At 39.8% G+C, this 27,732-nt stretch overlaps 2 protein-coding genes and 1 long non-coding RNA gene across 4 annotated transcripts; all 3 read left to right on the top strand.

Annotated features, from left to right (window-relative positions):
• Positions 1 to 239: 239 nt before the first annotated feature.
• s100w (S100 calcium binding protein W) lies at positions 240 to 1,466 on the top strand. Its single transcript, XM_068735924.1, has 3 exons — positions 240 to 432; positions 731 to 879; positions 1,009 to 1,466. The coding sequence occupies exons 2-3, from the start codon at positions 739 to 741 to the stop codon at positions 1,195 to 1,197; spliced, it is 330 nt and encodes a 109-aa protein (XP_068592025.1). The 5' UTR covers positions 240 to 432; positions 731 to 738; the 3' UTR covers positions 1,198 to 1,466.
• Positions 1,467 to 13,096: 11,630 nt separating this feature from the next.
• Positions 13,097 to 15,270, top strand: LOC137891385 (uncharacterized). The gene is made up of 3 exons (XR_011105343.1): positions 13,097 to 13,187; positions 14,621 to 14,772; positions 14,879 to 15,270. It is a non-coding gene; the product is annotated as an uncharacterized lncRNA (long non-coding RNA).
• Positions 15,271 to 17,651: 2,381 nt separating this feature from the next.
• On the top strand, positions 17,652 to 27,179 carry snx27b (sorting nexin 27b). 2 transcript variants are annotated; one of them, XM_068736129.1, is made up of 13 exons: positions 17,652 to 18,086; positions 20,406 to 20,637; positions 20,787 to 20,979; positions 21,221 to 21,285; positions 21,373 to 21,477; positions 21,611 to 21,689; positions 22,539 to 22,702; positions 22,863 to 22,952; positions 24,495 to 24,644; positions 24,801 to 24,929; positions 25,905 to 25,964; positions 26,052 to 26,100; positions 26,230 to 27,179. In XM_068736129.1, the coding sequence occupies exons 1-13, from the start codon at positions 17,755 to 17,757 to the stop codon at positions 26,295 to 26,297; spliced, it is 1,716 nt and encodes a 571-aa protein (XP_068592230.1). In that variant the 5' UTR covers positions 17,652 to 17,754; the 3' UTR covers positions 26,298 to 27,179. The 2 variants fall into 2 exon arrangements, with proteins under 2 accessions (XP_068592230.1, XP_068592231.1); XM_068736130.1 differs by having other exon boundaries at positions 26,052 to 26,114.
• The last annotated feature ends 553 nt before the right edge of the window (positions 27,180 to 27,732 follow it).

The raw sequence follows: 27,732 nt of genomic DNA, 5'->3' as shown, positions 1-27,732 counted from the left end.
GAATTTCTCTCTTTTGAGCAGTTAAACACACCACTTTGGGTGGGATTAAACCCACTCACTGTAACTTTCCATTTATTCTGACATATTTTCTCCAGACGACTACACTGAGCTACTCCTCAATGAAGAGGCTAATCTTAGATGATCCTCCACACACACACGTCATCAATGGCGACCGTTTGCTCTATACAACACAAGCAAAAGAACTGTCTTTAGTGAATGTTTTCTTTTCTATGGCACAGCTCTCGGGAAAACAAGTTTGGGTGGAGGGGGGAACATTTCCAGTGCATGTATGTGTGGGTGTGTCGGCCATCGTGCGTCTACTCTTTAAGAGGGCTTTAAGAGAGCTTCCCCCTCAGTCTGACAACTGCCTCACCTTGGACAGCTGGTGATACGGACAGGATCTCTCTTCAGCCAGGGAACGTGAACTCTAAGGTGAGTCCCGATGAAAAGCAAGATTTTGGGGGATGCTGGAAAGAAAAAATATCATTTAATTCAGATGCTGAGCATGAAAGATGCAATGGAAATGTTTGCGTTATGTCATGGCATCTATTTAAGCTTTACTCAGTGCTCTGACAAAGTAAATTCGTCAAGCACCTTATTGTGTTGATTCTGACGTACTTGCATCCTATGCTCATATGATACATTTTTGTATTTTCTGTTAATCCAGTATGTTTTAAAGGTATTTGCTCTTGCCTCTCTGTTAATTACTCTCATCAATCGGTTTCTCCAGCTACAGCCATGGCTCGTTTGGACCATGTCATCACAAACATTGTGGATATATTTCTGGAGTATGCTGATGATGAAGGCAAGAAAAAGAAGTTAAACAAAGACGAGCTGAAAAAGGTGTTGGAGACAGAAATACAAACTCCTGAGTTAAAAGTAAGAGACTGAACACACTCACTTTACGTGCACGGCTATTCATGAAATACGTACGTTATCCTGCTTACTCACCACTTGTGCTTTTGTGCATTACATGATGTTATTTAACTGTAAGAATGTGTTCTCCAGGAAAATATCAATGCAGATGACATTGATGAAGTCATAAAGATGCTGGATAAAAACCACGATGGCGAGGTTAACTTCAGAGAGTTTTGTCGGTGCGTGAGTGACCTGGCCAAATGCTACTACCAGAAGAAGACAGGCAAGGCTGGCAAGAAATCCAAGGGGAAAGAACAAGAAGGTGAACAAGAAGACTAAAGAACCAACCCTTAAAATGTTTGTAGCATCAGTATATATTTAGAAGTATTTCATACATATGACATTTACAGTGTATGTTATACGTGACACAGCTGATCCTGGAACCAGATGCTGCTATATTAGGCCCATTTGCACATCCATCATTTAAATCAAGTTTGTTATTTCTGTTTTGATGATGTGATATTCGCTGCCTTAGAACCTCTGTCAACAGGTTTTCATTTAATACTTTGCTGAAAATAAATAAAAGCAATAAAGTTTGATTTGTTCTACACGTGTAGTTGTTGGGTATCTGGTGTCACTGCTGTGGGAGGAAACAAGTGTGCAGCTTCATCAAAAATTCAGACATCACCTGCTGTGTTCTCCAGAGCACATATCACTGTCACTGCTTCCTGAGTGAAAATGTTCAACTTTGACGGATATCGGATATATTCCATGTCATAAAAGTCACTTAAAATATCTATCTAGCTGTCTTTGCCGCTTTTACCTCTTTCAGTGTATTTTTGTAAAATCACATGAATTAAACCCCACTATTGTATCTTAAAATGATGGCATTCTTAACCCCTCAATACACAAGGGAGTTATGGCTTATCAATTATTATGGAAAAACAGGGGATAAAAATGTTATGTTTAATTCTATATCCATTAATCATGAAAACTCTTTGATGGAATTGTTTATAATTTTGTTGTTGCCCAATAATCCCTTCAGATGTTTGATTAACATACTTGCTCTACTTAGGAAAACATGGCCACAAACACTGACAATGTGTTCTTACTGCTTTTAATATCAATTTATATAAGGTTTTACTGATTTTAAAGGGTATTTTCAGCCAATCCACAAAGTGTTGACTCACTCACATGTCTAGAAACAAACACACATTTCTATTGGTTCCTGTGAGGCACGTGTGATTGGCTGAACAAATATTTCTGCAGCAGGCAGTAGTGTAAAGAAATCCCAAATCAAAAAGTCTCAATATGTCTAGCATCTAATTTATCTACTAACGTCATGACAATATATTCTAAACCTGCGTTCAGATGTTTGTGTTTAGAAGCTTTGAATAGCCAGAATGTAATGTAACACTGGAGTAAATTCAGTGATTCAGTGCTGTTATATTTATTATAGAAGAGAAGGACCTTTGAAGCACTTCAAATTTGTGTCCTCACCTCTTCCTAAATCAGACACAACCATTGATCGCCCATGCTTTATGCACTGCATTCTTCTGGCTGCGTGCAAGGTGGAGCAAGTGTGCTAAAATACTGTATGCAAGAGGTAAACATCTGCCAGCACACTGTTGGCCTTACCAGCACGCCCTGTTCTCTCATACTGTAAGTAGTTTAAATGTACTCGTACGTCAATATATTGTTAACATATTTTGGGCTGTGGAGGCAAATATATTCCTTGTGTGTAGCTATAAATTAACCAATATCCCTCAATTCATAAAGGTGTTTTCAAGCATATTGATGCAAATGGTAACAAATAGGCAGTTTCTTACAATAGATGGGAAGAGAGAGAATGAACACATGCAGTGATTGCCATAAAAAGGTGAAGAAGCCCATATCAAATTAGACTTCAGGCTATTTTTTTCTCAGATAATATTGAATGGACACTTCAGGCCTCAGTGGATGAAGTTGTAGCATCTGTTGTCAGCACATAAGCCATTTGCACATTTTTTATAAAAGTTTTTATAGTCAATCTACTTTTTAGTCTTCACCTTATTGTCTCTTGCCTGACTTGTTGCTGTAGCACTCATTGACCATGAAACCTGCACACAAAGATTGTTTTGCATCTATTTGTTTGAAGCACCGCCTTTATGAATCTGTCAGCTCTTCAAGCTGAATGAACAGAATGTACCTGCATGGTCTGATGTCTGTGGAAATGGTCCAACCATTATGTAATGAAGCAAAGGCATGTTTTAGTTCAATATGTCGCATGTAGACTCGCCCAAAATCTTTCTTCTGAGTGTCGAGTAACACTGCAGACGGTGGTTGTAAAAAGTTTGTAATTGCTCAAAGCACAGCTGAAGATTCAGTTGAGCAATTCCCCACTAGAGTCATCAGCTGATCACGCTTCAGGCAGGGAAGAGAACACACCCTACCCAGGTGTACTTATTTTCAACTGTGCTACACAGGTGACCCATTTGTTCTTCATTTTAATTCCCAGCTGCGTGTTGTGTCGTCTAAAGTCAAAGTCATTGTCACTGTCGCACCCGGAATTTCTACGTGAACTAAACAGAAATAAAGTGAAATAAAATGCAAGAGAGTAGTTACCGTATTACAGTAACTAGTCATCATTTATTACTGGAGGGGACAAACTCCATTGTGTTTGTGGGTCTCACATTTCCTGCAGTCCGATGGTAACTTATTTTAAATCAATCTGTGTGGTAGCAGCAGCGTTATTCTTGTTCAAACAACACAACTGCTGAGAGAACTAAGCTCCAGTTTTGATCTGATCCAGTTTGACCATAGTGCTAGAAGCTTTTTTTGATTAAGCTACAATAATTGAATGCATATGCTGTTATTTGATTTACAGGAATCAGGAAGTGATTGATTTGTTCAGATCAAACAGCTTTGCATTAAACTAAACAGAGAAAACTTTACCGAAAGATGAAAAAAGGAAGAGAAAGAATGAGGTGCAGTTTAGCTGCTTGACTTGCAAAAAATAAGCTTTTGCTTTTACTTCTAATGGTATCTGTTAGAAGTGTTCGATATCTGTACATACTGCTGCGCAAAACTTTTGCTTTTCAAAAATATATTAAAAAGACTAAGTGTGCAGCCGCACAAGCAACTCTGAGGCTTTACTTAAGCACTCAGGCTTTGAGCTGAATGCAACAATGACAATGCTAATATGTTTAGCAGGTGATAAATATATATGAAATATATATTTGTTGATTTGGATTAAACGCAAACTACAGCTCAGGCTTATGGGAAGATTTGACCTTGCAATTTCATGGCAATCTGTCTGATAGTTGTTGAGAAGTTTCACTCAAAACTGCAAATATCAGCTTCATGATGGCGTCGGAGGAAAAAGTTATGGGATCACCGAAGTCCCTTTTGTTGCAATCTATCAAGTTGATATCTAAATATTTCACTCGAGAAGTGAAAACTTTGGACATCTGAACCATATTCCATGCCAATCCATCCAATCATTATTTTTGTTGTTGGACTGTTCAACAGACAGACATTAGAATGGAAAAAAAAATAAAATCATATCAGTATTTTCTTCAGAAAGACAGACAGATAGACTAATATGCCTCAGGTCATGATCCTGGTGCATTCCTGCAAAAGTTTTCCTCCTTCAAACCAATTTCACAACAACTCATTCTATCACAGACCAACAACACGGTCCCTATTTTGTTGAAAAATCCTGACTAGGAATGGGTAGGTCTGAAACCATCACATTGTTTTTAATGGCTGATATACTGCAGACATTTTTCTGTGGATGTTGGTGTGTTTGTGGAGGGAGGACTCTGTCTCTGTCTCCCATGACATAAACACCAACGCCTTGAATCATCATCAGGTGTTACCACATAGCAGGTTATGATGGTAGCAATAACCCACACTTGTCTGTGAGTGCAGACTAGAGACAAATTTTTAAAATGGATTATTTGTCACGAATTCCCCTTTATTAGTTTTTTTTTTTTCATCCTGTCTGCTTGTTTAATTAACTCTCCTGTCATTTCAGATCCTACCATTCACACCCGATCACCTCTCATTCCCCTCACCTGGTCCTCCACACCCATCTCACCTGCAGCCCATTCCCTCATTAGCCCTCACTATTGAGGTCCCCTCACTTGCACTTGCTCCCTGCCAGATTGTCTTGTGTGCTATTGCCAAGCTCTCCAGCGTACCTTTAGATATTTTTCCTGATCAGTCTGTTCTGACCCTGTCTGCCTGTTATTCGACCTTGGATTTTTGCCTGCCCCTTATTGGATTTGTTTGCCTGTTTGACGGACCTCCCGGTTTTGACCCTGCCTGAACCCTAAGTAAAAAGAACTTTACTTGTATTTTGTCTCTGAGTTGTGCTTTTGGGTTCAAGTACCTGTAATCCTTACATTATTCTATATCCATTAATCATGAAAACTCTTTGATGTAATTGTATAATTTTGTTGTTGCCCAATAATTCCTTCAGATGTTTGATTAACATACTTGCTCTGCTTAGGAAAACATCTTTATGAATCTGTCAGCACTTCAAGCTGAATGTACCTGCATGGTCTGATGTCTGTGGAAATGGGTTAGGGTTTAGGGCATGTTTTAGTTCAATATGTCACATGTAGACTCGCTCAAAATGCTCTGACGTAAACAAACATTCTTGCTCACGCACACATGAACACACAACAAACCATTGTGTTGTAGTGGAACATTTCTGGTGTTAGCATGGGAGAGGCACAACAAAAGCAGCAGCCAGTTTTGACAAAAACAAGAGCCCTGCCCTAAACGGGAACATTGGTGTTAACCGCTGCAGGCTTAATTGTGCATGCAAAAAAGTTAAAATTTTCGAATGCATATAGTGATAATCAAAACGAGGCATATACAACACACTTATGCTGGAGTTGACTTCCAAAAAATAAGCATTTACTTTGAATGGTACATGTTAAAAGTCTCTAAGTGTTCGATATCTGTACATACTGCTGCTGTGTAACATACACAAGTCAAATAATCTTTCAATTTGTCAGATTTGTTTTCAAAAATATATTAAAAAGACTAAGTATGCAGCTGCAGAAGCAACTCTGAGGCTTTAAATAGGCACTCAGGCTTTGAGCTGAATGCAACAATGACAATGCTAACATGTTTACTAGGTGTAACACCGTTCACCATTGTAGTTTAGCATATTAGCATGCAAATATTTGTTCATTTGGATTAAACGCAAACTACAGCTCAGACTTATTAATCCCTATTTTGTTGAAAAATCCTGACTAGGAATGGGTAGGTCTGAAACATCACATTGTTTTTAATGGCTGATATACTGCAGACATTTTTCTGTGGATGTTGGTGTGTTTGTGGAGGAGGGAGGACTGTATCATGTGCAGAAGGGTTCGGCACATTTGGTGTCAGCAAACATTCCCCACCTGTGAATCACAGTGTGTCTTTGACCACGCCTGTACTTTTGTTTTGTCTGTACTGGTGGCTCTGTCTCCCATGACATTAACGCCAACGCCTTAAATCATCATCAGGTGTTACCACATAGCAGGTTATGATGGTAGCAATAACCCACACTTGTCTGTGAGTGCAGACAAGAGACAACTTGTTTATTGTTGAAGTCCTCACTCATTCTTTTTGTACTTGTTGGTTTGTTCATAACTGCCAATTACTGTATAAAAAAGCTGTATTAAAAGTCATGCAGACACAAAGTTGGGCTGACATGGAGTAGAATAAATTGAGATAAGAGTTGAACAGAAAGACATAGAAACAGTTTGTACACAAGTTGCATTAGGCAATATTAAAGTTGCCGTTCCATGTTGCTGAATGACTCACTAAAGTTTACTGTTTTGGTAATGTTAGTCAGACACAATGCTGCCACAGTTTGCTAGATGTGTTGAAAGTGAGACTCTGATTGTTTATTTTAAATTAGCCAGAACGGAAAAATACTCCATAATAATGACTTGCATCAAATTGAGCTTATGTATTAAAAGTAAAACTACTCCATTTGCAATGGTCCAGTGTAGCGGTTTATTTATTTTTTTATCAGGGACAGTGCACATTCATCAACATTTCGGTTTCCACCTAAATGTAAATGTGCCAGAGCTAATTTTCATCTGTAGTCCCTGGGCACGTTATTACAATTTAGGGGCCTACTATTATCAGTACAATTCAACAGCAAACATTATAGTACAACACTGTACAGTACAATACAATACATAAATACATTACAAGAGTAACAGATTTGTAAAAACAATACCAGTATATAATGGTAGTGCCAGCGATGAGGTGGATGAGAAACACTAATGTTGCAGTTAATGTTGATTGAGTATTGCCAATACGTACAATTTGCTTCCTGTTTGTTGGATATGATTTTATCCATTTAATGGCATCAGAGGAGAAATTAAAATAGGATAGATTTGACAGGAGTACCTCATGGTTCACTGTATCAAAAGCCTTCTTTAATCAAGAAAAACTGAACATATTTCACCACCATCTAATTTAGATTTTATACTTTCAAGAAAATAGCAGTTTGGTGTTTCTGTGGAGTGGTTGGTGTGGAATCCAAATTACACTGGTTGCAAAGGGGTATGACCCATGTTCAGGTGAGTGGTGAGCTGCTTTGATACCCATTTCTCTGCCGCTTTGAACACTACTGGTAAAATACTGATGGGTATAGTTCCCAACCGCTGACTTCCAGGTGCTTAAAAAAAGATCCCTTTCTTCATTGACAAATTGATCAGATGTGCGATAGGGCAGAGTAGGGTATCATTATGTCATTTAAAAAAAGCATTGCCTCTGTCATCGGTGTATGAGTGTGTATGCTAATTGCAGTCAAGTAGATTTAGTGAAGGCAGTGGTTCATGGTGTCATAAGTGCTTTCCAACAGTTATTGCAGTAATTTATGATGGACCTGGGATCCATCCTGCAAGGCCAGCTGTATTAGTTTGACTAATAAAGGAAATTATTCTGAAACGGGCAATATCTGCTGTGAAATACATTAAAAAGAACATTTTTTTTGCAGGTTGAGTTAAAAAGAAAAATGTCCTGACAGGTAATAGATGTGTATCTACAGCATTTGATGTTCCCTTATCATGGGGCCTAAAAGGAGATCATATTGACCACAATTACTACTACATGACATGCAATCATCTATTAGTATGACCAGAATTATATGCAAATATGATTCTCAGCTTTTCTGCATTGTTATAATGAAAGGCGGCCTTATGTCAGAGGGAAAGCAAGAGAGTATCTTCCAGTGTTAACTTGACACTTTGTACATTTTTCTGGAGAAGAAAGGGAAAAAAAAAAAAAAAGACAGAGGGGTGGGGCTATGAAAGAGGGCGCGTCAACCTCTATTTAAAACGTTTGTGTCAGTGCTCTCATCTCAAAATCCTCTTCCACTCTCTCTACCTGAACAAGCTTTCATTCTATTTTGGTAAGTGGTAATATATGTTTTTAAAAACCTATTTTTGAAATACAACTTTGCATTTCATTTGTCCAAATACTTGATAAACATGTAACATTATGTGACTCCATGAATGACGTTTGGTTTGTGTACTGTGTGTCGAGTGCTACGTCAGAATAAACATGTAAATCTATGGTGAGATGATAGCAATTCTAATTTGAATATTGTAACAATGATAATCATGAAATTGGTTAAAAAAAAAATAAAGGTACCGAGGATTCTGGGGAAAAAACATTGAAAAGTTCTTTTGAAAGGCATGCAGTTGGGTGGGAAAACTGAAAATCAGTGAGTAAGGACTTTGCATGATAGTTCTGAGCCAAAGCCATTGACTAGAAACATCCAGTAAATGGAGTTTGCAAGAAGACTATGGTGAAGGGCAGGGCAGCATTCTGATGTTTGTTTAACATCAATTGTTTAAGAAACTTTTAGAGACTTTCTTGTCACACCAGACTACCAATTTTCTCCCTGTTGCATCACCGATACTTGATCACGTTCTTTATTTCAAACCAATGGTAATTCAAAATGTAGTATTTACCCCGGAGGAACAGAGAAAAGATGACAAGGTAACAAAAGAGCAAGATTTAAAAGGACAATAAGAGTTTTAGCTTGTACTGAATCCATTTTTAGAAGAATTAGTTCTGTTCATGTGACAAATGAGGAAGTGTTTTGGGAATTAACAAGTTGCTCATCCAACTCTTCCCAGTCTTTTAATTTGATGCTCCAAAGCAGTCCAACCCATGTTTTAAGATGGAATGAAGCATGAACATATTTAGTCATAAACACTGACTAAAGTCAACAATACTTTCTCATTCCAGCCATGGCATCCCAGACAACCCCGACAGGGCTCATTCCTGCAATGAAATGTCTTAGGGAAACCTTTGACAAATATGCTGGAGTAGAAGGAGACAACAATACTTTGACCAAGAAAGAATTTGGAACCTTGCTCCGCGATACAATTCCGGAACTAGTAAGTTGAAAAAAAGCGGCACTTTGGCAATATAGCTGTCAATGCTTCTCTGACATATGGTTTATGTTTTGCATTTACAACTCCTTCTGTTTTTCTTTTGTTTAGCCCTTAGGCAAGAAGGAAGTTGACGAGTTCTTCAAAGGTCTGAATGCCAACGGTGATGATGTTATTGATTTCCAAGAGTATCTTATTCTTGTGTCAATCTTTGCTGTCATGTTTTCACAGTAATTCTTAAGCCACGTTGCTTCAGAACTTCTTTGGGTATTTTAATTTCTTCTAAATGAAAACATTAACTGGAAGATCCAATTTGCACTGTACAGTCACAGCCATTAAATTTGCATGTCATTTTCATATATTCTGAGAAGGAAAACTTGGTTAAACACACAAAGATAAATCATATGGGTTATGTTGGCTTGGAGGACTTAAATTGTGCTGACTTTGAGTTTGTATCACTGATGTTCAATGTAATCAGTGAACAATAAAGAAAGGAAAATAAATGTCACATTTTGTGAATGTTGTGTGTGTTCCTAAACAAAATGCAGGTATCATTCAAAGTTAAGCAGCTGACTGTCTCTACTGTGCATCTACAAGGCAGAATGCCTTTAGAATCCTCTTTAAAAACATAATCTGCCTTTTTATTTAATATACTATATAAAATGTCTCTCAGCTCATCATTCAGGGTCCCATTCCATGGTGAAATGTTCACTGTTTGGATGCATTACACGTAGAGCAGGAAATAACAGCTTTAAATCTGCATGAGGTCCTTAAAACGCTGAGTATGAGTTTAAAACTACAGCGCCTTACACAAAGAGTGAATAAAGTAAATCTTTTGATGCTTCCCTTATCGTACGGACTGAAAGGAGATTATATTGATCCCCATTACATTACTTCCAAAACTGGTATTACTGATATGAAAGGGGGCTTACGTCAGAAGAAAAGCTGGAAAGAGTGCATTTCAGCGATGCCATTTTGACATTTTGTAAACAGAAAAAATACAGAAAGAGGGGTTGGGGCTTGAAAACAGGATTTGTCAACCTCTATTTAAAAAGGTTTGTAAACTATCTCAACCTCTGGAAGCTATCATATCATTTTGATAAGTGTTTTAAAAATATTTTTTTAAATGCATTATTAACAATACTGGATTTGATTTTTGTGTGTGTGTGTGTGTGTGTGTGTGTGTGTGTGTGTGTGTGTGTGTGTGTGTGTGTGTGTGTGTGTGTGTGTGTGTGTGTGTGTGTGAGCATTAGTTTTAGACTGTTACAGGCAGGTGACACCTTGCATTGCCTCTGGCATCAATGTATGAGTGCACTATAACAAATTTCCCCGTTAAATTACAGTAAACAGCTGGCAGCTACAGCTTCCAGCTTTCAACTGTAATTCTACAGCATACCTACTGTAATTTACAACAGCGGTTTGATACTGTAAAAATGCTTACAGTACAGTGCTGTATAGAAAATGCATTATACTGTTATTTTAGTGTTCCTACTGCCATGTCCATGAACAGTTCATTACCGTAAAATTGATTACAGTACTGTAGAATGTATATTTACAGTATGACACTGCTAGAAGCTAATGATTTAAAAATGTTACTTTTCAAAATAAAAGCCCTGAAAATTGCTAGCATAGAAACGACTCAAACAAGAGATGGCCTTACATTAATAAGCTGTTATTAAAGCCAATGCAGTGTCAAACACATTCAATAACTGACAATTTTACAGTGATCACATTTTTGCAAAATACAAATAATAAAAGCACCATATCAAATTGCATTCATTAAACACTGAATCATGTTAAACAGATTCTCAACACTCTATATACAACTCTTATAGTATACTAAATGTACCCCACCTTCAGTATCACTTTTTTGTTTTGTTACAGTCATTAGTGCAATAGAAACCGAGTAAAAGAACAAATCTGGAGCTGCATGTTTGAGACAACTGGATATAACTGATCAGAACACAATTTTGAAAGGTGTTATCTTAAAAGGAAAAAAGAACACCAGGATGTAGTGTGGGCTATCTCTCCTTCCTCCTATTAGAGATCCTGTGTGGAGATGTGCTGTGGACTACATGAAGCCCCACTCAAAGTCCAGGAGGTTTTTTATGACAGCTGCTGCCTTTTTCTGGACCAGCTTCCCTGTCTTTCTGGACACCATTTTCCCCTGGTTGACCTTTGTCTCCCTTTCCGGGTTGAGACCAATGAAGAGCCTAAATAACAGAGAAAGCAGATATACATTAGGTGTGGTATGTAAAGAGTATTTGCACTTAATACTGAACCCCATTGGAATAAACAAATACAAATTCTAAGTTGTTTTTATTATAATGACCTCTGTGTCTACTAATAATCATAGAATAATCTTATTTTCATCTAACATATGTGTGAATATTTCATACAAGTAAAAAATGTGAACATACAAGGTCTGATTTTTGTTCTACACGTCCTCACATCAAGGCTACAAACTCAATCATTTAGCAACATATTACCCTTCACAAAATATCCAAACAATATTTAAGACTGCAGAAGATTTATCTTTGAACAAACTCCAGTGTCCTTGCAGCTTCCTCTTGGTATTGCAAGTTGAACACATAGTAGTTGGCGAAAACTGCAGCAAGCCCTGTGATGAAGCTTGGTTGGATGCCTTCACAGACGACGTGGCTTTCAATGTTTATCATCCAGCGTCCAATTGTGACTCCGTCACCAGCAACTAATGCAGACAACAATTATAGTTAATGTTCTGAAACCATATGAAATATATACATATTAACTCAGCTTGTTGATTCAATTGCTGAGAAATTCAATAGTGTGTCTATGAAAATGAAATAACTCTAGCTGGTAAAACGGTTTGACAGAAAAATAACGATATCAAATGTTATCAATCAAGAGAGTAACGTTAAGGTATGCTAGCTAAAGGTAGCTGGACATGTTAGCATGAATGCCACATGCAGTTAACAACAAGTCACGTTACCATCAAAAAATCAATACAATATAAAATTCAACACAAAATGACTGAACACGGTCATGCTAACTTTGATAACATCCAAATTACCTTGTTCAGTGAGCCACAGCGGCAGGATGGACTACGGTGTCTGCTGCGGTGTTTGTAGGCGAGGTGAAGCAGCAGGTGGTGCTCGGTCCACTTCGGTGCTTCGGTCAGAGTCCGTTGAAAATCGTCTTCTCAAATTTCCTCATATTATTATTCTTCCATCCTGAATAAAATCACCGATCTATGATATCTAAGGCTTTCTTTTCACTTTCTTTATGTTGACCATGTGTTTGAAGAGTAATGGGCGGAGTTAAAGTCAACTGAAAAACGAAAAAATACTGTAGTATACTGCAAGATTGGACAGTAGCTGCTGTTATTATTTTTTTTCTTCCAAGGCCTCAACTTTTGCTGGATTTAATTGTATTCAACTGTATTTACGAAGAACAGTACATTACTGTTCAGAATTTCTTGTATTTTTACAGCCATTTGTTACAGTGTGTGTATGTGTATGTGAACGGAGTAAACGTAGGGATGTCATGTCTTGAATTGTTTAGGAAGCTTTTAGAGACTTGCCTGTCACACTAAACTACCAATTTGCTTCTCTGTTGCACCACTCAGAAGTGTAGTATTTACCCCTGAGGGACAGAGAGAAGACGACAAGGCAACAAATAAGCAAGATTTATGATTCTTAGCTTTTCTGCATTGTTATAATGAAAGGTGGGCTTATGTCAGAAGGAAAGCAAGAGAGTATATTCCAGTGTTGTTAACTTGACACTTTGTACATTTTTCTGGAGAAGAAATAAATAAAACAAAAGACAGAGAGGGGTGGGGCTTTGAAAGAGGGCATGTCAACCTCTATTAAAAACGTTTGTGTCAGTGCTCTCGTCTCAAAATCCTCTTCCATTCTCTCTACCTGCACAAGTTTTGATACTATTTTGGTAAGTGGAAATATGTTTTAAAAAATCCTTTTTGAAATACAACATTGACAATTTAGCATTTAATTTGTTCAAATACTTGTGTCCTGTTCAAACAGAGCGACGAGCTGTGCCTCATCTCAGATTGCGCAATCCCTCACAAACTGAGTTGAGCGCGTGCCTTTTCCTTTCTCATTGTTTGTCACCACTGTAATATTTGTAGACACTTTTATTATATGTACTTTCTTTACATAGAATAGGTAATGTATTTCACGTATGTGTAGAACATGTTTAGTGTTGCTGATCTGACAGAAACCGCAGTGAAAACGCACAGAGGGGCAAACAGTACCTCTGCCTCAATGAAGGGGGCGTGCGAGAGCCCACGGGTCGGGTGCAGAGCAGATCGACCCAGACAGGAAGTCAGACACCGGAAAAGGATAGAGCATCCAGTCATTTTTCAAAATAAAATGCTATGTGCAGCCGGATCGCGGCGCACACGCTCCCGGTGGAATCAAATATGTACCTTACATATGTGTGTGTAAAGAATGCTGATATGAAATATGAAAAACAACCAGTAGTCAATATGCAAGCTGCCAATTGAATGGTGATTTAAGCTACTCTATTGGGTTCATATATTTGTAATCTGACTCTGAAAGAGTCAGTGCCTCACCAGTCACGATCCTCACCGCACGTCACTGCATGAGATCCATGAATGACGTCTGGTTTGTGTACTGTGTGTCGAGTGCTACGTCAGAATAAACATGTCAACCTATGGTAAGATGATAGCAATTCTAATTTGAATATTGTAAGAACGATAATCATGAATTAAATGAAATTTGAATTAAAAAAATAAAGGTACCGAGGATTCTGGGAAAAAAACAACAATGACAAGTTGTTTTAAAAGGCATGCAGTTGGGTGGGGAAACTGAAAATCAGTGAGTAAGGACAGTGTATGATAGTTCTGAGCCAAAGCCATTGAAGAGAAACATCCAGTAAATGGAGTTGGCAAGAAGACTATGGTGAAGGGCAGGGCAGCATTCTGATGCCTTCAATTGTTTAAGAAACTTTTAGAGACTTTCTTGTCACACCAGACTACCAATTTGCTCCCTGTTGCATCACCGATACTTGATCATGTTCTTTATTTCAAACCAATGGTAATTCAAAATGTAGTATTTACCCCGGAGGAACAGAGAAAAGATGACAAGGTAACAAAAGAGCAAGATTTAAAAGGACAATAAGAGTTTTAGCTTGTACTGAATCCATTTTTAGAAGAATGAGTTCTGTTCATGTGACAAATGAGGAAGTGTTTTGGGAATTAACAAGTTGCTCATCCAACTCTCCCCAGTCTTTTAATTTGATGCTCCAAAGCAGTCCAACCCATGTTTTAAGATGGAATGAAGCATGAACATATTTAGTCATAAACACTGACTAAAGTCAACAATACTTTCTCATTCCAGCCATGGCATCCCAGACAACCAAGACAACCCCGTCAAAGCTCATTGACTCAATGAAATACATTAAGGATACCTTTACCAAATATGCTGGAGAGAAGGGGACAATGACCAAAAAAATCCTTGTAAAATTGTTCCGCAATGAGTTTGGTATGGAAGTAAGTAGAAAAAAAAGCAGTCCTTTGGTAATATAGCTGTGAATGCCTCTTTGACATATGGTTTATGTTTTGCATTAAAAACTCCTTCTGTTTTTCTTTTGTTTAGTTCTCAAGCAAAAAGCAAGTTGAGGAGATATTCAACGACCTGGATGCTGACGGTGATGGTGTGGTTACTTGCGCAGACTTTGCCAAAGTTGTAGCAGAAGTCATTCCAGAACTTTAATTCTAAATACTTTAGCCACGTTGCTTCAGAACTTCTTTGAATTTGTTCTAAATAAAAACATTAACTGGAAGATCCAATTTGCACTGTACAGTCACATCCATTAAATTTGCATGTCATTTTCATATATTCTGAGAAGGAAAACTTGGTTAAACACACAAAGATAAATCATATGGGTTATTTTGTTGACTTGGAGGACAAAATTGTGCTGACTTTGAGTTTGTATCACTGATGTTCAATGTAATCAGTGAACAATAAAGAAAGGAAAATAAATGTCACATTTTGTGAAAGTTTTGTGTGTTCCTAAACAAAGTGCAGGTATCATTCAAAGTTAGGCAGGTGGCCTGTCACGGTTAGGCTGTGCCTCCTGTGTGTGTGTGTGTGTGTGTGTGTGTGTGTGTGTGTGTGCGTGTGCGTGTGCGTGTGCGTGTGTGCGTGTGCGTGTGCGTGTGTGTGTGTGTGTGTGTGTGTGCGTGTGCGTGTGCGTGTGTGTGTGCGCTTTGGGTGTGGCTCCGCAATGGTCTCCTCCTGGCTCCCTCCTGATTACATTCGTTCAACCCAGCTGCCTTCCATCTACTCATCACTCAACAGTATATCTACCCTGGTTCCACATCCACTCTCTGCCAGATCATTGTAGCATTCACAGTGTTAGTTTGTCGTTCTTGGCCACGCAGTATCGTTAATTTTGAGTTCATTTCCTCGTCTTGTTGAACTTACCCTGTCTTCCTATGCCCACAGCGGATCATCCTCTCCGGTTCCCCAGCCTGCCTGCCTCGTCAACGCTATCCATTTTCTGCCGCGCTTACACCTTGGTCTGCCTGTGGATCACCACCCATTATCCCCTGTAAAATAAACCTTTTCACTTCATTTTAACCTTGTTCGTGTCTGCGTTTGGGTCCGCCACACCTCCTTGTGACATGGCCGTCTCTACTGTACATCTACAAGGCAGAATGCCTTTAGAATCATATTTAAAAACATAATCTGCCTTTTCATTTAACATACTATCTAAAATGTCTCTCAGCTCATCATTCAGGGTCCCATTCCATGGTGAAATGTTCACTGTTTGGCTGCATTACACGTAGAGCAGGAAATAACAGCTTTAAATCTGCATGAGGTCCTTAAAACGCTGAGTATGAGTTTAAAACTAGAGCGGCTTACACAAAGGGTGAATAAAGTAAATTTCCAAAACCTTATAAGCAGTAATCTTCATGTACATGTTCATAAAGATTTCAGTAATTGTGCTGTGTTCTCATGTTCACCGCTTGGTTTTCCAACACAAATGCTTTTTGCTGCTATGATGCCCCCTTGTGTTTAAAGCTTTCACTCTGAGGTGTCCATGCATTTATTTCCCTGTGGTCTTGTGTTGCTGGAAAAAATTAGCCTAATAAGGAGAATGAGAAGTATTTACCAAAGGTTTACCAATCTAAGCATTATTTAGGTGTAGGTTATGTCCAAAGCCTCACAACTGTCACCTCGCACATAAAGAGAGACAAAATAGCAGCCATGGCTGGACTAGCCTGTTCAGGGGCCCATTGGCCCCCTGCCTCTTCTCTCTGCGCTTTGTTTAAACCATGTCACTTCCACAAAGCAGACTGCGAATGGCAGCTTCATTAATTTTCAACCAGTTCCAACCAACTCCTGTTCTGGAATAAAACTGGATTTTATTAAAATGATCAAGTCAAATGACAGTAAATACAACTTTAGGATACAATTTGAGCAAAACTTGGACACGGGGCCTCTCTATAAGACAGGGCCTCAATATTATGAGAATGCAACACCTGTTTGAGCTTTGTAAATTCTCTGAAGATTTTTAAATTAATCCAGTTATGTGAAACTAATTAAAACAAACTGAACCCATGGCATTTGGAAACCCAGGGCGGCTGTGTTCTCAGTTGCCCACTCATGGTTTATAATTCAGCCTGTATGGCAGGCCCATCTTTTGTAATTTGATTTAGTAACCCTGCTTTAAAGTCAAGATCACTGATGTGAAGTTATCAAACACAGAACATTGGGATGATGAAAGTTATTACTTTACAAGGTTGTTGAATTTGGGGCTGCAACTAACAATTATTCTTATAATCTGACTATTATTTTTTGGGTTAATTGGGTAATTGTTTGGTCTAACAAATGTCATGAAATAGTAATCAAGCACAACAGAACGTGACAACATCAAATTACTTCAGTCTAAAATTCATATATATCCCATTTAAGGCAAAGAAAAGCAATTTTTTACAACTACGAAGCTGAATGTAAAAAACTATTTGGCGTTTAAACAAAGTCTACTAATAATCCATATTGTCAAGTTATGGTGTCAATATGGACATGAGCTGTGAGTAGTCCAGAGAAAGATTTTAGACATTTCACGATGATTAAAAGAAAGTTGAACAACATAGGATTTCTTTCCTATCCTATAGACCCAGAGACTTTACTTGGGGTACAAGGGATCCCGATCCACAGTTTGGGCACAACTGGCTAACAGACTTGTTTTTTACATTCCTAATTTAGTCAAAAGAAATCACTGACTGACTCACGACTTGTCTGTATACAATTATGTGCCCTACCCAGGAAACTAGCCGCTCCACCCGTGACCCAAATGGAACGCGTCCTGGGGCGGTCTCGTGAATCATCGGACTCTGTCGGCTTTTCCCGGTGATCTCGGTCAGTTAGCTAGCCAAGCTGATTAGCCCGCTACGACAAGCTAATGTTTGTAGGATATTTATTGTTAGCTGAATTTGAGTGGATGATACAAAGAGTATAGAAAAATGGCGGACGTCGAGGGAGAAGGAATTTGTTCATCGGTCCCTCCGTTGCCTCACCCTTCTTCTCGCAACGGCTCCGGTAGCGGTAACGTTACACCGGGCACCGGCGGCAGCTGCCAGACGGCAACTACCGTTACTTCAGGCCCACGGCTAGTTCGAATAGTGAAGTCCGACTCGGGCTATGGTTTCAATGTTCGGGGACAAGTTAGTGAAGGCGGGCAACTACGAAGCATTAACGGGGAACTGTACGCTCCACTGCAGCATGTCAGCGCTGTCCTACCGGGAGGTGCCGCCGACAGAGCCGGTATTTCGAAGGGGGACAGGATTCTTGAGGTGTAAGTGGCTTCTGTCTTAGCTTAACCTGAAGCATATTTAAGTAACGTTAACGTACAGATGACTCCAGTATCTTTTACTGGGAGCAGTGTCGGCCACCAAAAAGCCCGTGTGAGCATGCACTATTATACTGGTCTTGCAGGGCAGAGGAGCCGTTCTTCCTCATGAAAGGAGTGTCTGTGTGTGCGTGCGCGCGCGCGCGTGTGTCAGATAGAAACGATTGAGGGATCATTAAACATTCCCGTCACACTAAATCCTATTTCACTCATCCACAGCATGCCAAATATTCTCAAGTCACCCCTTGTACACATTCATATCAATGGAACCAGATGCAGTTTGTTATATGTATGCATGCCCCACTGCATCCAGGGTGTGTGTGTGTGTGTGTGTGTGTGTGTGTGTGTGTGTGTGTGTGTGTGTGTGTGGGTGGGTGGGTGGGTGGGTGTGTGCGCGCTGCATTTAGATTAGAGGTGATCGTCCTAAATCGTTAGTATGCATGGAGATTGCTTGCTGATGTTAGGCTCTGTTGCTATGGAGAGGAACCCTCAGCATCAGTACCGTTGCTCCAGTGTAGTCTGTTTGTGTGGAATAAGGTGATGCAGAAAGGGAGGAGGGATGTCTTCAGTTCAATTCTGATTGGCTTCGCTCTCTAGAAAGCCAGTATCTCATTGGCTGGCTTTTGCACACTGCTTTGTTAATGGATGGCCTGCAGTAACCTGGCAGTTTGTTGACCCCATTATTTCTGCGTTCAAGCATGAGAATGTATGTACTGTATGTGCATTTTTGTATATTGTACACACAGTCAGTTTTTGTATCGTATTGGTTTTATTCATTGTGATGAACTTAATATTTGTATTCTTGTTCATGCCTACCATTTGCAATAATTTCTGCTGCCTCAGTGTTGGCTTCAATGCTTTAGGCGTTCTTATCTCCCGTGTCTCTTATGCCGTCGATAAGACACGCCCAAATACATACTTGCTATCGATTATATATTCTCACATTTACAAACTGCTTCTGAACCTTCGGTACAGAATAATTCATAGTGCAAGACTACTTTTCGTCAGCCTCTTGCTCGATAATAAAGACAATAAAGTGTATGTATCAGATCAATACCGCCGTCTATCTTGCAGTGTATATTACTGTGGCAGATTTAGCTTTAAAGAACAGCGTAGAAAACAGCAGTGATATAAACAAATACAATAATTATTACCTTGAATTATAAATACAGAAGAACTGAAAAAATGACACTCAGGAAAAATGTCTCTTGAAACTATTTATAATGCTCAGAAGTGCTGATCGTGCAAGTGCAAAGGGCACTACACCAGGTGCTTATTCTATAGTCATAAAGCTGCTAAAATGAAAGAGCTGCCAAAATGCTTAGTCTGTATTTTGTGTTGTAGGAGACATTTGTTCTTTCTCCCACCTGCAAGATGGTTTTATTTGTGTCTCCCCATCGGTCTTTGCTTATTACCACCGACATAATCATAGCTTTTGCATTTAGCAAAGTGGCTAAATGAGATTACAAAACGTCATCACTTTCACAGCCTCGTTGTGTATTCTCACGCTCATGTGACCGAGGTTTTACTTCTGGTGATTACATTCATGCTTCCCGTGTTTATTTGTGAAGATTATCTTGCCAAACAAAATGTGTAATTATCATTAACTTGTGTTTGCCACAGAGCTTTTTTTCTGCAATTTTCTAAACTTCCAACCGAAAAATCCCATTGTTGTTTTTTTTTGTCGAGGGAACCAGTGCGATGCTAACTTCCGTGGTTGGCCTTTAAAAATACGTCATCCCTGCAGCACTCTATATTTGCACACTGCTGTAAACATTGCAAAAGTCCATTAGCAGGAAACTTAAAGCACAGAATAATGTGATTTACTAAATCTCATTTTGACACGGTTTACGCCTTTATTTGCCAAACTACCCATTATTTTGGAATTTAAGCAAACAGCTAGAGGGGATGCTGAGAGCTTAATGCAGTGGCTGTTTGAGTACAGTTAACTATAGGTCAGGACGCTCCAGCACTGTCATCAGCTCTGTCATGCCCTGACACATGTCTGCCAAAAGGGCAAACACCTAGCGTTACTCATGCTCAGCTTTCCTGATGACATAAACCAAAGGTCTTACTCCTGAGGGAATTCTGAGGACAAAGTTTCTGTCACTGTGCCACGCATTAACAGAAGCTGTTGCACTTGATTCACTTCATAACTCTTCTTCACTTTCTGCCATTTCATTCAGAACTTGTGTTCTATTTAGGGCTCTCGAATATAAAAAAAACTCAACAACTACCATATCTCTTCCTCCGTGTTTTCACTAGTAATGGTGTGAATGTAGAGGGAGCGACCCACAAGCAGGTGGTGGACCTGATCCGGGCTGGAGAGCGGGAGCTGGCGCTGGCCGTGCTGTCCGTCCCACCCCAGGAGACCGACTGCTTGGATCCCGGAGACGACATTTCAGCCCAGTCCTGCTACGACTACTCCGACAAGCAGGCCGTCCCCATCTCTGTGCCAAGCTACAAACACACTGAGCTCAACCAGGAAAAGTTTGTGGTGGGTGCAACCGTGGATGAATTCATAGATGACTAAATGAGAAGAAGAAGTCGAATTTGGAAGCATGAATGGATGAATAAGCGAAAGGATTGGTCTTAAACTCCCTGTTATTCATTTTCATTTTTCTCTTTCCCTGCATTCACTTCCAGGTATATAATGTGTACATGGCAGGCAGGCAGCTGTGCTCCAAGCGTTACCGTGAGTTTGTGATCCTACACCAAAACCTGAAGAGGGAGTTTGCCAACTTCACGTTCCCCAAGCTGCCTGGGAAATGGCCTTTTTCCCTGTCAGAGCAGCAGCTGGACGCACGACGCAGAGGCCTTGAAGAGTACCTGGAGAAAGGTCAGGCGGAGAGAAGGGGATGTATGGTTCCTAGAAAACATTGGTTAAGTCAGATTGTAGTAATTCGTATGATCCTTTCTGGAGTTTGTAAAGTTAAGTAATGGGGTGAAAAGTGTGGAAAGGTCTGGGATAAATACTCCAGAGTGCATAACTATACCTTTTTATTGTATTGCATTGTACAACCACAGTTATTTCACATAAAGACAATATTTACCGTATGTATCTGGTCTGTTATCTGCAGTGTGCTCTGTACGGGTAATTGGAGAAAGTGACATCATGCAGGAGTTCCTGTCTGAATCAGATGAGGTAAAAGAAACAAACACTCCATGTTTGTGTCGTTCTGCAGTTGCATGTGACTCACCGTGCACTTTGTCTCTCCTTCTCATGACCCAGAACTATAACGGCGTGTCAGATGTGGAGTTGAGAATAGCCATGCCCGACAAAACCACGCTCACCGTTAGAGTTTGCAAAAATTCTACAACTGACCAGGTCTACCAGGTAAACAGGCCTGAGTAACTGTGACCATTGTAAAGCCGACCTGATTACAGTCATCTTGCAAATGTTTTACTCTTTCTGTTTCCTTTCCTTTTTTTTAACTCCCTCTCATTCTGTCTTTCTCTTTTCCTCTCAGGCTGTGGTAATGAAGCTGGGGATGGACAGTGTAACAGCCAGCTATTTTGCTCTGTTTGAGGTCATCAACCACACCTTCGGTGAGTAAGAACACAGAATTGAGCTTTGACTTTGCGTGAATGTTTCTTTTCTACGTGGAGAAAATGTTTCCCATCTTTCTTTAAAACACAAATTAAGAAGAAGTTTTGCATGCATGTCACAAGAGTTCAGAATGGTTTCTTTCAGCCCAAAGAATGAATTGGAAGTTAAGAGTGTTGTATCCCTCCGTCATGTGGAGAAAGTCATCCATGTTTTTTTATCAGTGGCAGATTAAATCATCATAGATATTTGCATTCCTTCCACCCTCCAAAGTCTGTTTTATTTCCAAATTGGAGAAAGAATTCTTGGAGCAAAAACAAAATGATGAAATCGCTTTCTCTCACCTTTTAGCATCGTTGTTTACTTGAAGATATATTTTCTTACGTTTAATGTGAGTTCTATAACGTATAACCAGACTCAGTTCACTGTCCTTTTAACTCAATAAGCATCTGTTGGCTGCTTCAAGGTTTAAATATATTTTTCCTTAGTCAAAGCTATTTGACTTTAGTCTGTATCCATATAAGGATCACCAATGCTTCCTAACTTTTTTCAGTAGATGATATTTGCAGTGTGTTTGTTGATTTTCTTTTCTTTTCTTTTTTTACTGCATACCACCCAGATAACAATATCAAGCATCTATTATCTAACATATTTAACACTTAACGCTAAATGTTAATCTTCCCTGTGGGTTGAATAACTGAAAGAAATTGCATTTATAGCAACAAACTTAGATAAACTAGGTAGTATGTCAAGATTTTTGAACAAGGCTTTTTTTTCTCGCCACGTAAGAATAGGACGTCGCTCTCTTTCATTCCCTCCCTCTCTTTTGTCTCTCTCTCTTTCTCCCTCAGTGCGTAAGCTCGCTCCCAACGAGTTCCCCCACAAACTGTACGTACAGAACTATACCTCAGCCATCCCAGGAACCTGCCTCACCCTGCGCAAGTGGCTCTTCACTACAGAGGAGGAGATTCTGCTCAATGACAACCAGCTTGCTGTCAACTACTTCTTTCACCAGGTGTGTCTGTCTTTCTTTGCTGTGTGTGTGTGTGTGTGTGTGTGTGTGTGTGTGTGTGTGTGTGTGTGTGTGTGTGTGTGTGTGTGTGTGTGTGTGTGTGTGTGTGTACATGAACGTGCTTTTTGTGGGTTTGCTTTAACAGTGTCTCCTGTCTTTGCAGGCTGTAGATGATGTGAAGAAAGGCTTCATCAAAGCAGAGCAGAAGTCCTACCAGCTGCAAAAGCTGGCCGAGCAGAAGAAGCTGTCCATGGTCAGTCTCTCACATATGGACAGACACCACACAGCTACTCTATGACTGTTCCTGAATAACTTCCAGGGGCAGACATTATAGTTCAGTGTGGTAAATGTGATCCCCTCTCTCCCACCTGTTAAGTCTCCCTTCACTGTGTGTGATATAACAGTGAGAATGTAGGTTTGACTGGGGAGGAAAGTGTGCATGAATAGATTAGCCCAGGGGTCACTAATAGGCGGGCCGCGGTCCGGATCCAGACCCAGACGCCGTTGTATCCGGACCCACGATCTAAAACCGATAGATAATTGAGAATTATTCCATTTTGACGAAGCATTTTTATTTTAACCGGCGCAGCTTTTCCAGCCTTTACGGCACTTGTTCAGCGGCGTAAATCACATGATGCAGCTCAGCCAATCAAATATGGGTATTCTGACAAGTTTCCTGACTTGAGTGAGATGTAGACACACGGGGGAGACGAGGAAAGAGAACAAGGAGTAGAAGAATTATTACGTGAGTCAGAGAAGTTATTTCACATGGCGTTCTCCAAAGAGAGAAAAGAGGTCAGAGAGACCAGAGAGACCAGAGTCTTTAACCAAGAATGAACAGACTCTTATAGGTTCATTCTTCCCACTGACAGTTTAAAACCAGTGTGTCTCATATGTTCAGAGACCGTGGAGATTATTAAAAGCGGTAATGTGAAGCGCCACTATGAGACAAAGCACAACTCTTTTGAGCAAACTACCCACTCACATCTGAAATGAAGTCACAGAAAATAAACCTAAGAGCCCAATATGATCAGAACCTAACACATGAATTCATTGACCAACTATGATGTTAACAGAGATAATAGAGCTGAAACAAGTAGTTTAATAACCACACATAAAGTCCATGCACACACATTTCTCTTGTTAGAAGATGAGAAAAATTAATTTTGAAATGCTACATCAGAATGTCCTGGTTCTCTCTGAGTGACACCTTGAGGTGGTCTGCTATTAAGATGCACATTTTTCAAAAGCTTTCAGTTATGTCAGTTATTCTTTAATCCAGCCCTTATTTTACTTGAAATGAGAATAACATTTATTTATGTATTTGTATGTATTATTTATAATCCATCCACTTAAATTTGAAAACTGAGAATAATTGTTAAAATATAATTGATGTGTACTTTCTTTATTTGATTTGACAGTTGTTGACTACACAGATACGTTTTTACTACTACTAGGCTTCTTGAATATATATATATATATATATATATATATGGCACTAAATAGCGCAAGTTAGATATTATTGTAATGTTCCGGACCTTTGCCCAAGGAGATTTTCTCTATCTGGACCTTTTGGAATGTTAATTAAATACCCCTGGATTAGCCTCTCTACGGAGAGATTAAACACTCCCACCCTGTTTTCAGATCAGTTTGGCTGCAGAGAATAACCAAACTGTCTGACTGTTCTCTGCTTTTTGGCCATAAAGCTTAGATACAGTTAAGCATCAGAACTACATATTGTCATATATAGTAAAAACACCACTTTCTTGTCTCCTCTGACTCTTTTCTATCTTAGTATATGAGTTTGTTGAGGGATTGCGAGGGCTACAATGAGATCATATTCCCACACTGTTCCTGCGACTCCCGACGTAAAGGCCACGTCATCACAGCCATCAGCATTCACCACTTCAAGCTGCACGCTTGCACCGAGGAAGGGACACTCGAGGCAAGGGACAACTGTTTGTTAGTGTGTGTGTGTGTGTGTGTGTGTGTGTGTGTGTGTGTGTGTGTGTGTGTGTGTGTGTGTGTGTGTGTGTGTGTGTGTAGACACATTTTCTATGCATGATGGAGTGGGTGTACTGAACCCTCAATGTTGTTCCAGAACCAGGTGATTGCATTTGATTGGGCAGAGATGCAGAGGTGGGACACAGATGAAGAGGGCATGGCCTTCTGCTTTGAATATGCACGAGGAGAGAAGAAACCGCGCTGGGTCAAGATATTTACACCCTATGTGAGTATCTCACACGGATTATTACACGTGTGCTATAATACTCAAATTATTCTAGTGAAAATAGAGCTCTTTCAGTTGCTACATTTCTAACAGCTTATTCATCTTTAAAAACATGTCTTGATATACAGTGTTTAAATTCCTGTTGCGTAACATCAGAATCTGCTTGTCTTTGTAACTTAGTGAGAAAAAAAAAATACTCAAGATCAGTAGAGTTGCTTTTGTAATTTTACGGAACAGTTTGACATTTTGGGAATGTGCTTTTTCGCCCTTTGCAGAGAGTTGGGTGAGAAGATCGATACCACTCTCAAGTTACCATTAGCAGCCCGCTAACATAGCTTAGCATAAAGACTGGAGAAAGAAATACAGTCTGGCTAGCAGCACATCTAAAGCTCACCTCTTGTTTGTTTAACTATTTCTTGGAGACTCCAGGAAGTTAAAGGTCCCAGCCACGAAATAGTCTCGGGCACAGAACTCCCCCTAAAACTGCACACTTCCTTTTTAAGGCGTGGTCACACGAATGCAGGCAAGTGACCGTCGCCTGCCGAGGGGATATTCGCCTGAAAGTTCACCTACGGTCAACTCCATGTGAATACTAATTTGATTTGCCACCCAGACAAATGTTTTTCACCCACTCACTCGCATAGAATTTCGCGGATGTGTGACCATGCTTTTTACACTTACATTTTTGTGTGGAATAAATTGATATAACGTGTTCATTTGTGAGCTTTACAGGTGATGGTCGATGTGTATTCTTACCGATTGACAAAGCTAGGCTAGCTGTTTCTTTCTGTTTCCAGTCTTTGTGCTAAGCTAACCAGCTGCTGGCTGTAATCTTGAGACATGAGAGTGGAATCAATCTCGTTATCTAACTCTTTGCCATGAAGCGATAAGTGTATTTCCAAAAAATTGTATTTGTCTTTTAAATCTAAATTTCTGTTTCTCTCTCTGTATTTGCCGTGCATGGCTGATGTTCAGTTTAACTACATGCACGAGTGCTTCGAGAGAGTCTTCTGTGAGCTAAAGTGGAGGAAGGAGGTAAGGACCATCTGTGAACAGGCTAGCTCTATTACAAGCCTTTTACTGTGTCCTTCACTCATTCCTGCAATGTGTGTGTTTCTACAGGTGGAAGAGGAGGCTACAGACAAGGACAATAAGAACTGCAGTAAAGATGGTATGTGTGGCAAGGTAAGGCTTTGCCTGCCTCTGTCCGGTACATGATTAATCAAGAGCTTGGATGAATTTTTCAGTTTTCTGTCTCTGAGTTTGTTTGTCTTCCTCCTGATTGCCGTTTCTGTCTCAGAATATTTTCCAGCTGCTGAGGCACAGAAGGGATGGAGGCACCTAGGAAGGGAGATTGTTACCTCTTAACTAGACACCGTCGTCACCGACTCGACTCAGTTCAGCCCTCATCTAGCCCCAGACCCAGCAACACTCCGCTATTAACTACATGGTCATCATTTATACTCCATCAGCTACAACCTCAGAAGCTACCCCCGATACATGCAAACCAACAAGCACCTGCAAATGAACAAATCGAATAATCTGAAGCATAAACAGCTACAGACACATGAACCAGAACTCTTGAATCCAGCGTACCATAGTCTTGCATTAAAATAGAGCTCTGTCCAAAAGACTTAAAGTCATGGATTCATGCAATCCTTCTTCTTATTGGCAGGGACTTGAAGTGGAATGTGACTTGTACATGTGGACGTTTTGACCCTCCTCTGCAGGAGTCCTACTGGGAAGAGAAAGCTGAAGTGAATAAGAAAATATTGTTGGATTTACAAGGGAAAGTGAGGCTGTTTAACGCAGATAACAGTGATCAGAGATGCTGAGGTTTGACCACAGGAAGACACTTGGTCTTCTCCATTGACGGATGGGAGCAGCAGTTCTTCTTTGTCTCTTTGGCCAGTTGTTGGCATGCAAAGTGTGTTCGTGCCTCTTAACTATGTGTCCAGGGGGGGGGCTCCAAAAGGCAAGGAGCCAACCAGAGTGAGGCCCTCAGAATGTAAGTCACAGCTGAATCACATACATTTTCATCTGTTTGCCTATCAATTTGCATTTATAAAAGATAACTATTAACATTGTAATGTGGCAAAAGAGAGAAGGGAGAGAGAAAGTGGACATTTTTTTCATTTATTTTTTTTCATTCAGAGACACAGCTGTGATTATTTGACACATGAGCTGGAACAATGTTAAACTTTAGACTAATGTTGCACTTTATCAAACAGTATTAACAACCTCCAAATGTGGGAAATGTAACCTAAGAGGCTGATAGTGATCATAATACTGGAACTAGCCCGGGCTTAGTTTACATTCATTTGACTGACTACAGTATGATTATGTACTGCATCATCAAATGGCACATGCAATGTGCAGAGTCATGCATTAAACTTTTATGTATTTATAGTATAATGTGAACACTCCATGCAAATGTTTTGAGGCCATTGTAGAGCGGCATTGATGACGTGGAGCACTGATCAGAAGGTGGAGTACATCATGTTTATCATGTATTACCCAAAAGAGACAGCAGGGGTCCTCCTCCTCCTCCTTCCTGCTCTCCTACAGGCCCTTATTACTCCCACAGGATTTATTATATGCCTGTAACCCAGAAGACCTTTCCACTCGCAGCACTATTTATCTCTGTAGCTGGTACTGCGCAGTACTGTTGAATCACTTATGCACTTTGGATTCAGGTTAAGTGGAAAGAGGAGTTCTTTGTGGAAAAAAGGGCAGCTTGCACACTTTATCAACATGATGGATATGAAGATAACTGAGCACATTCACTAAAGGCTTTGTAGCA

The sequence above is a fragment of the Cebidichthys violaceus genome, unplaced genomic scaffold, assembly GCF_023349555.1.
Source record: "Cebidichthys violaceus isolate CVI_PGR_0920_01 unplaced genomic scaffold, fCebVio1.0.p SCAF_7, whole genome shotgun sequence".
NCBI classification, from domain to species: Eukaryota; Metazoa; Chordata; class Actinopteri; order Perciformes; family Stichaeidae; genus Cebidichthys; species Cebidichthys violaceus.
Note: the sequence above shows the minus strand (reverse complement) of the source record. Positions and strands in the feature narration are given on the sequence as shown.

Excerpts from the sequence above, each read along its gene's own strand:
- s100w (XM_068735924.1), top strand. The coding sequence starts at position 739 with ATGGCTCGTTTGGACCATGTCATCACAAACATTGTGGATATATTTCTG. Across the intron at positions 880-1,008 it reads TACAAACTCCTGAGTTAAAA|GAAAATATCAATGCAGATGA; the intron begins GTAAGAGACTGA and ends TGTGTTCTCCAG.
- snx27b (XM_068736129.1), top strand. The coding sequence starts at position 17,755 with ATGGCGGACGTCGAGGGAGAAGGAATTTGTTCATCGGTCCCTCCGTTG. Across the intron at positions 18,087-20,405 it reads GGGGACAGGATTCTTGAGGT|TAATGGTGTGAATGTAGAGG; the intron begins GTAAGTGGCTTC and ends TGTTTTCACTAG. Across the intron at positions 20,980-21,220 it reads TGAAGAGTACCTGGAGAAAG|TGTGCTCTGTACGGGTAATT; the intron begins GTCAGGCGGAGA and ends TGTTATCTGCAG.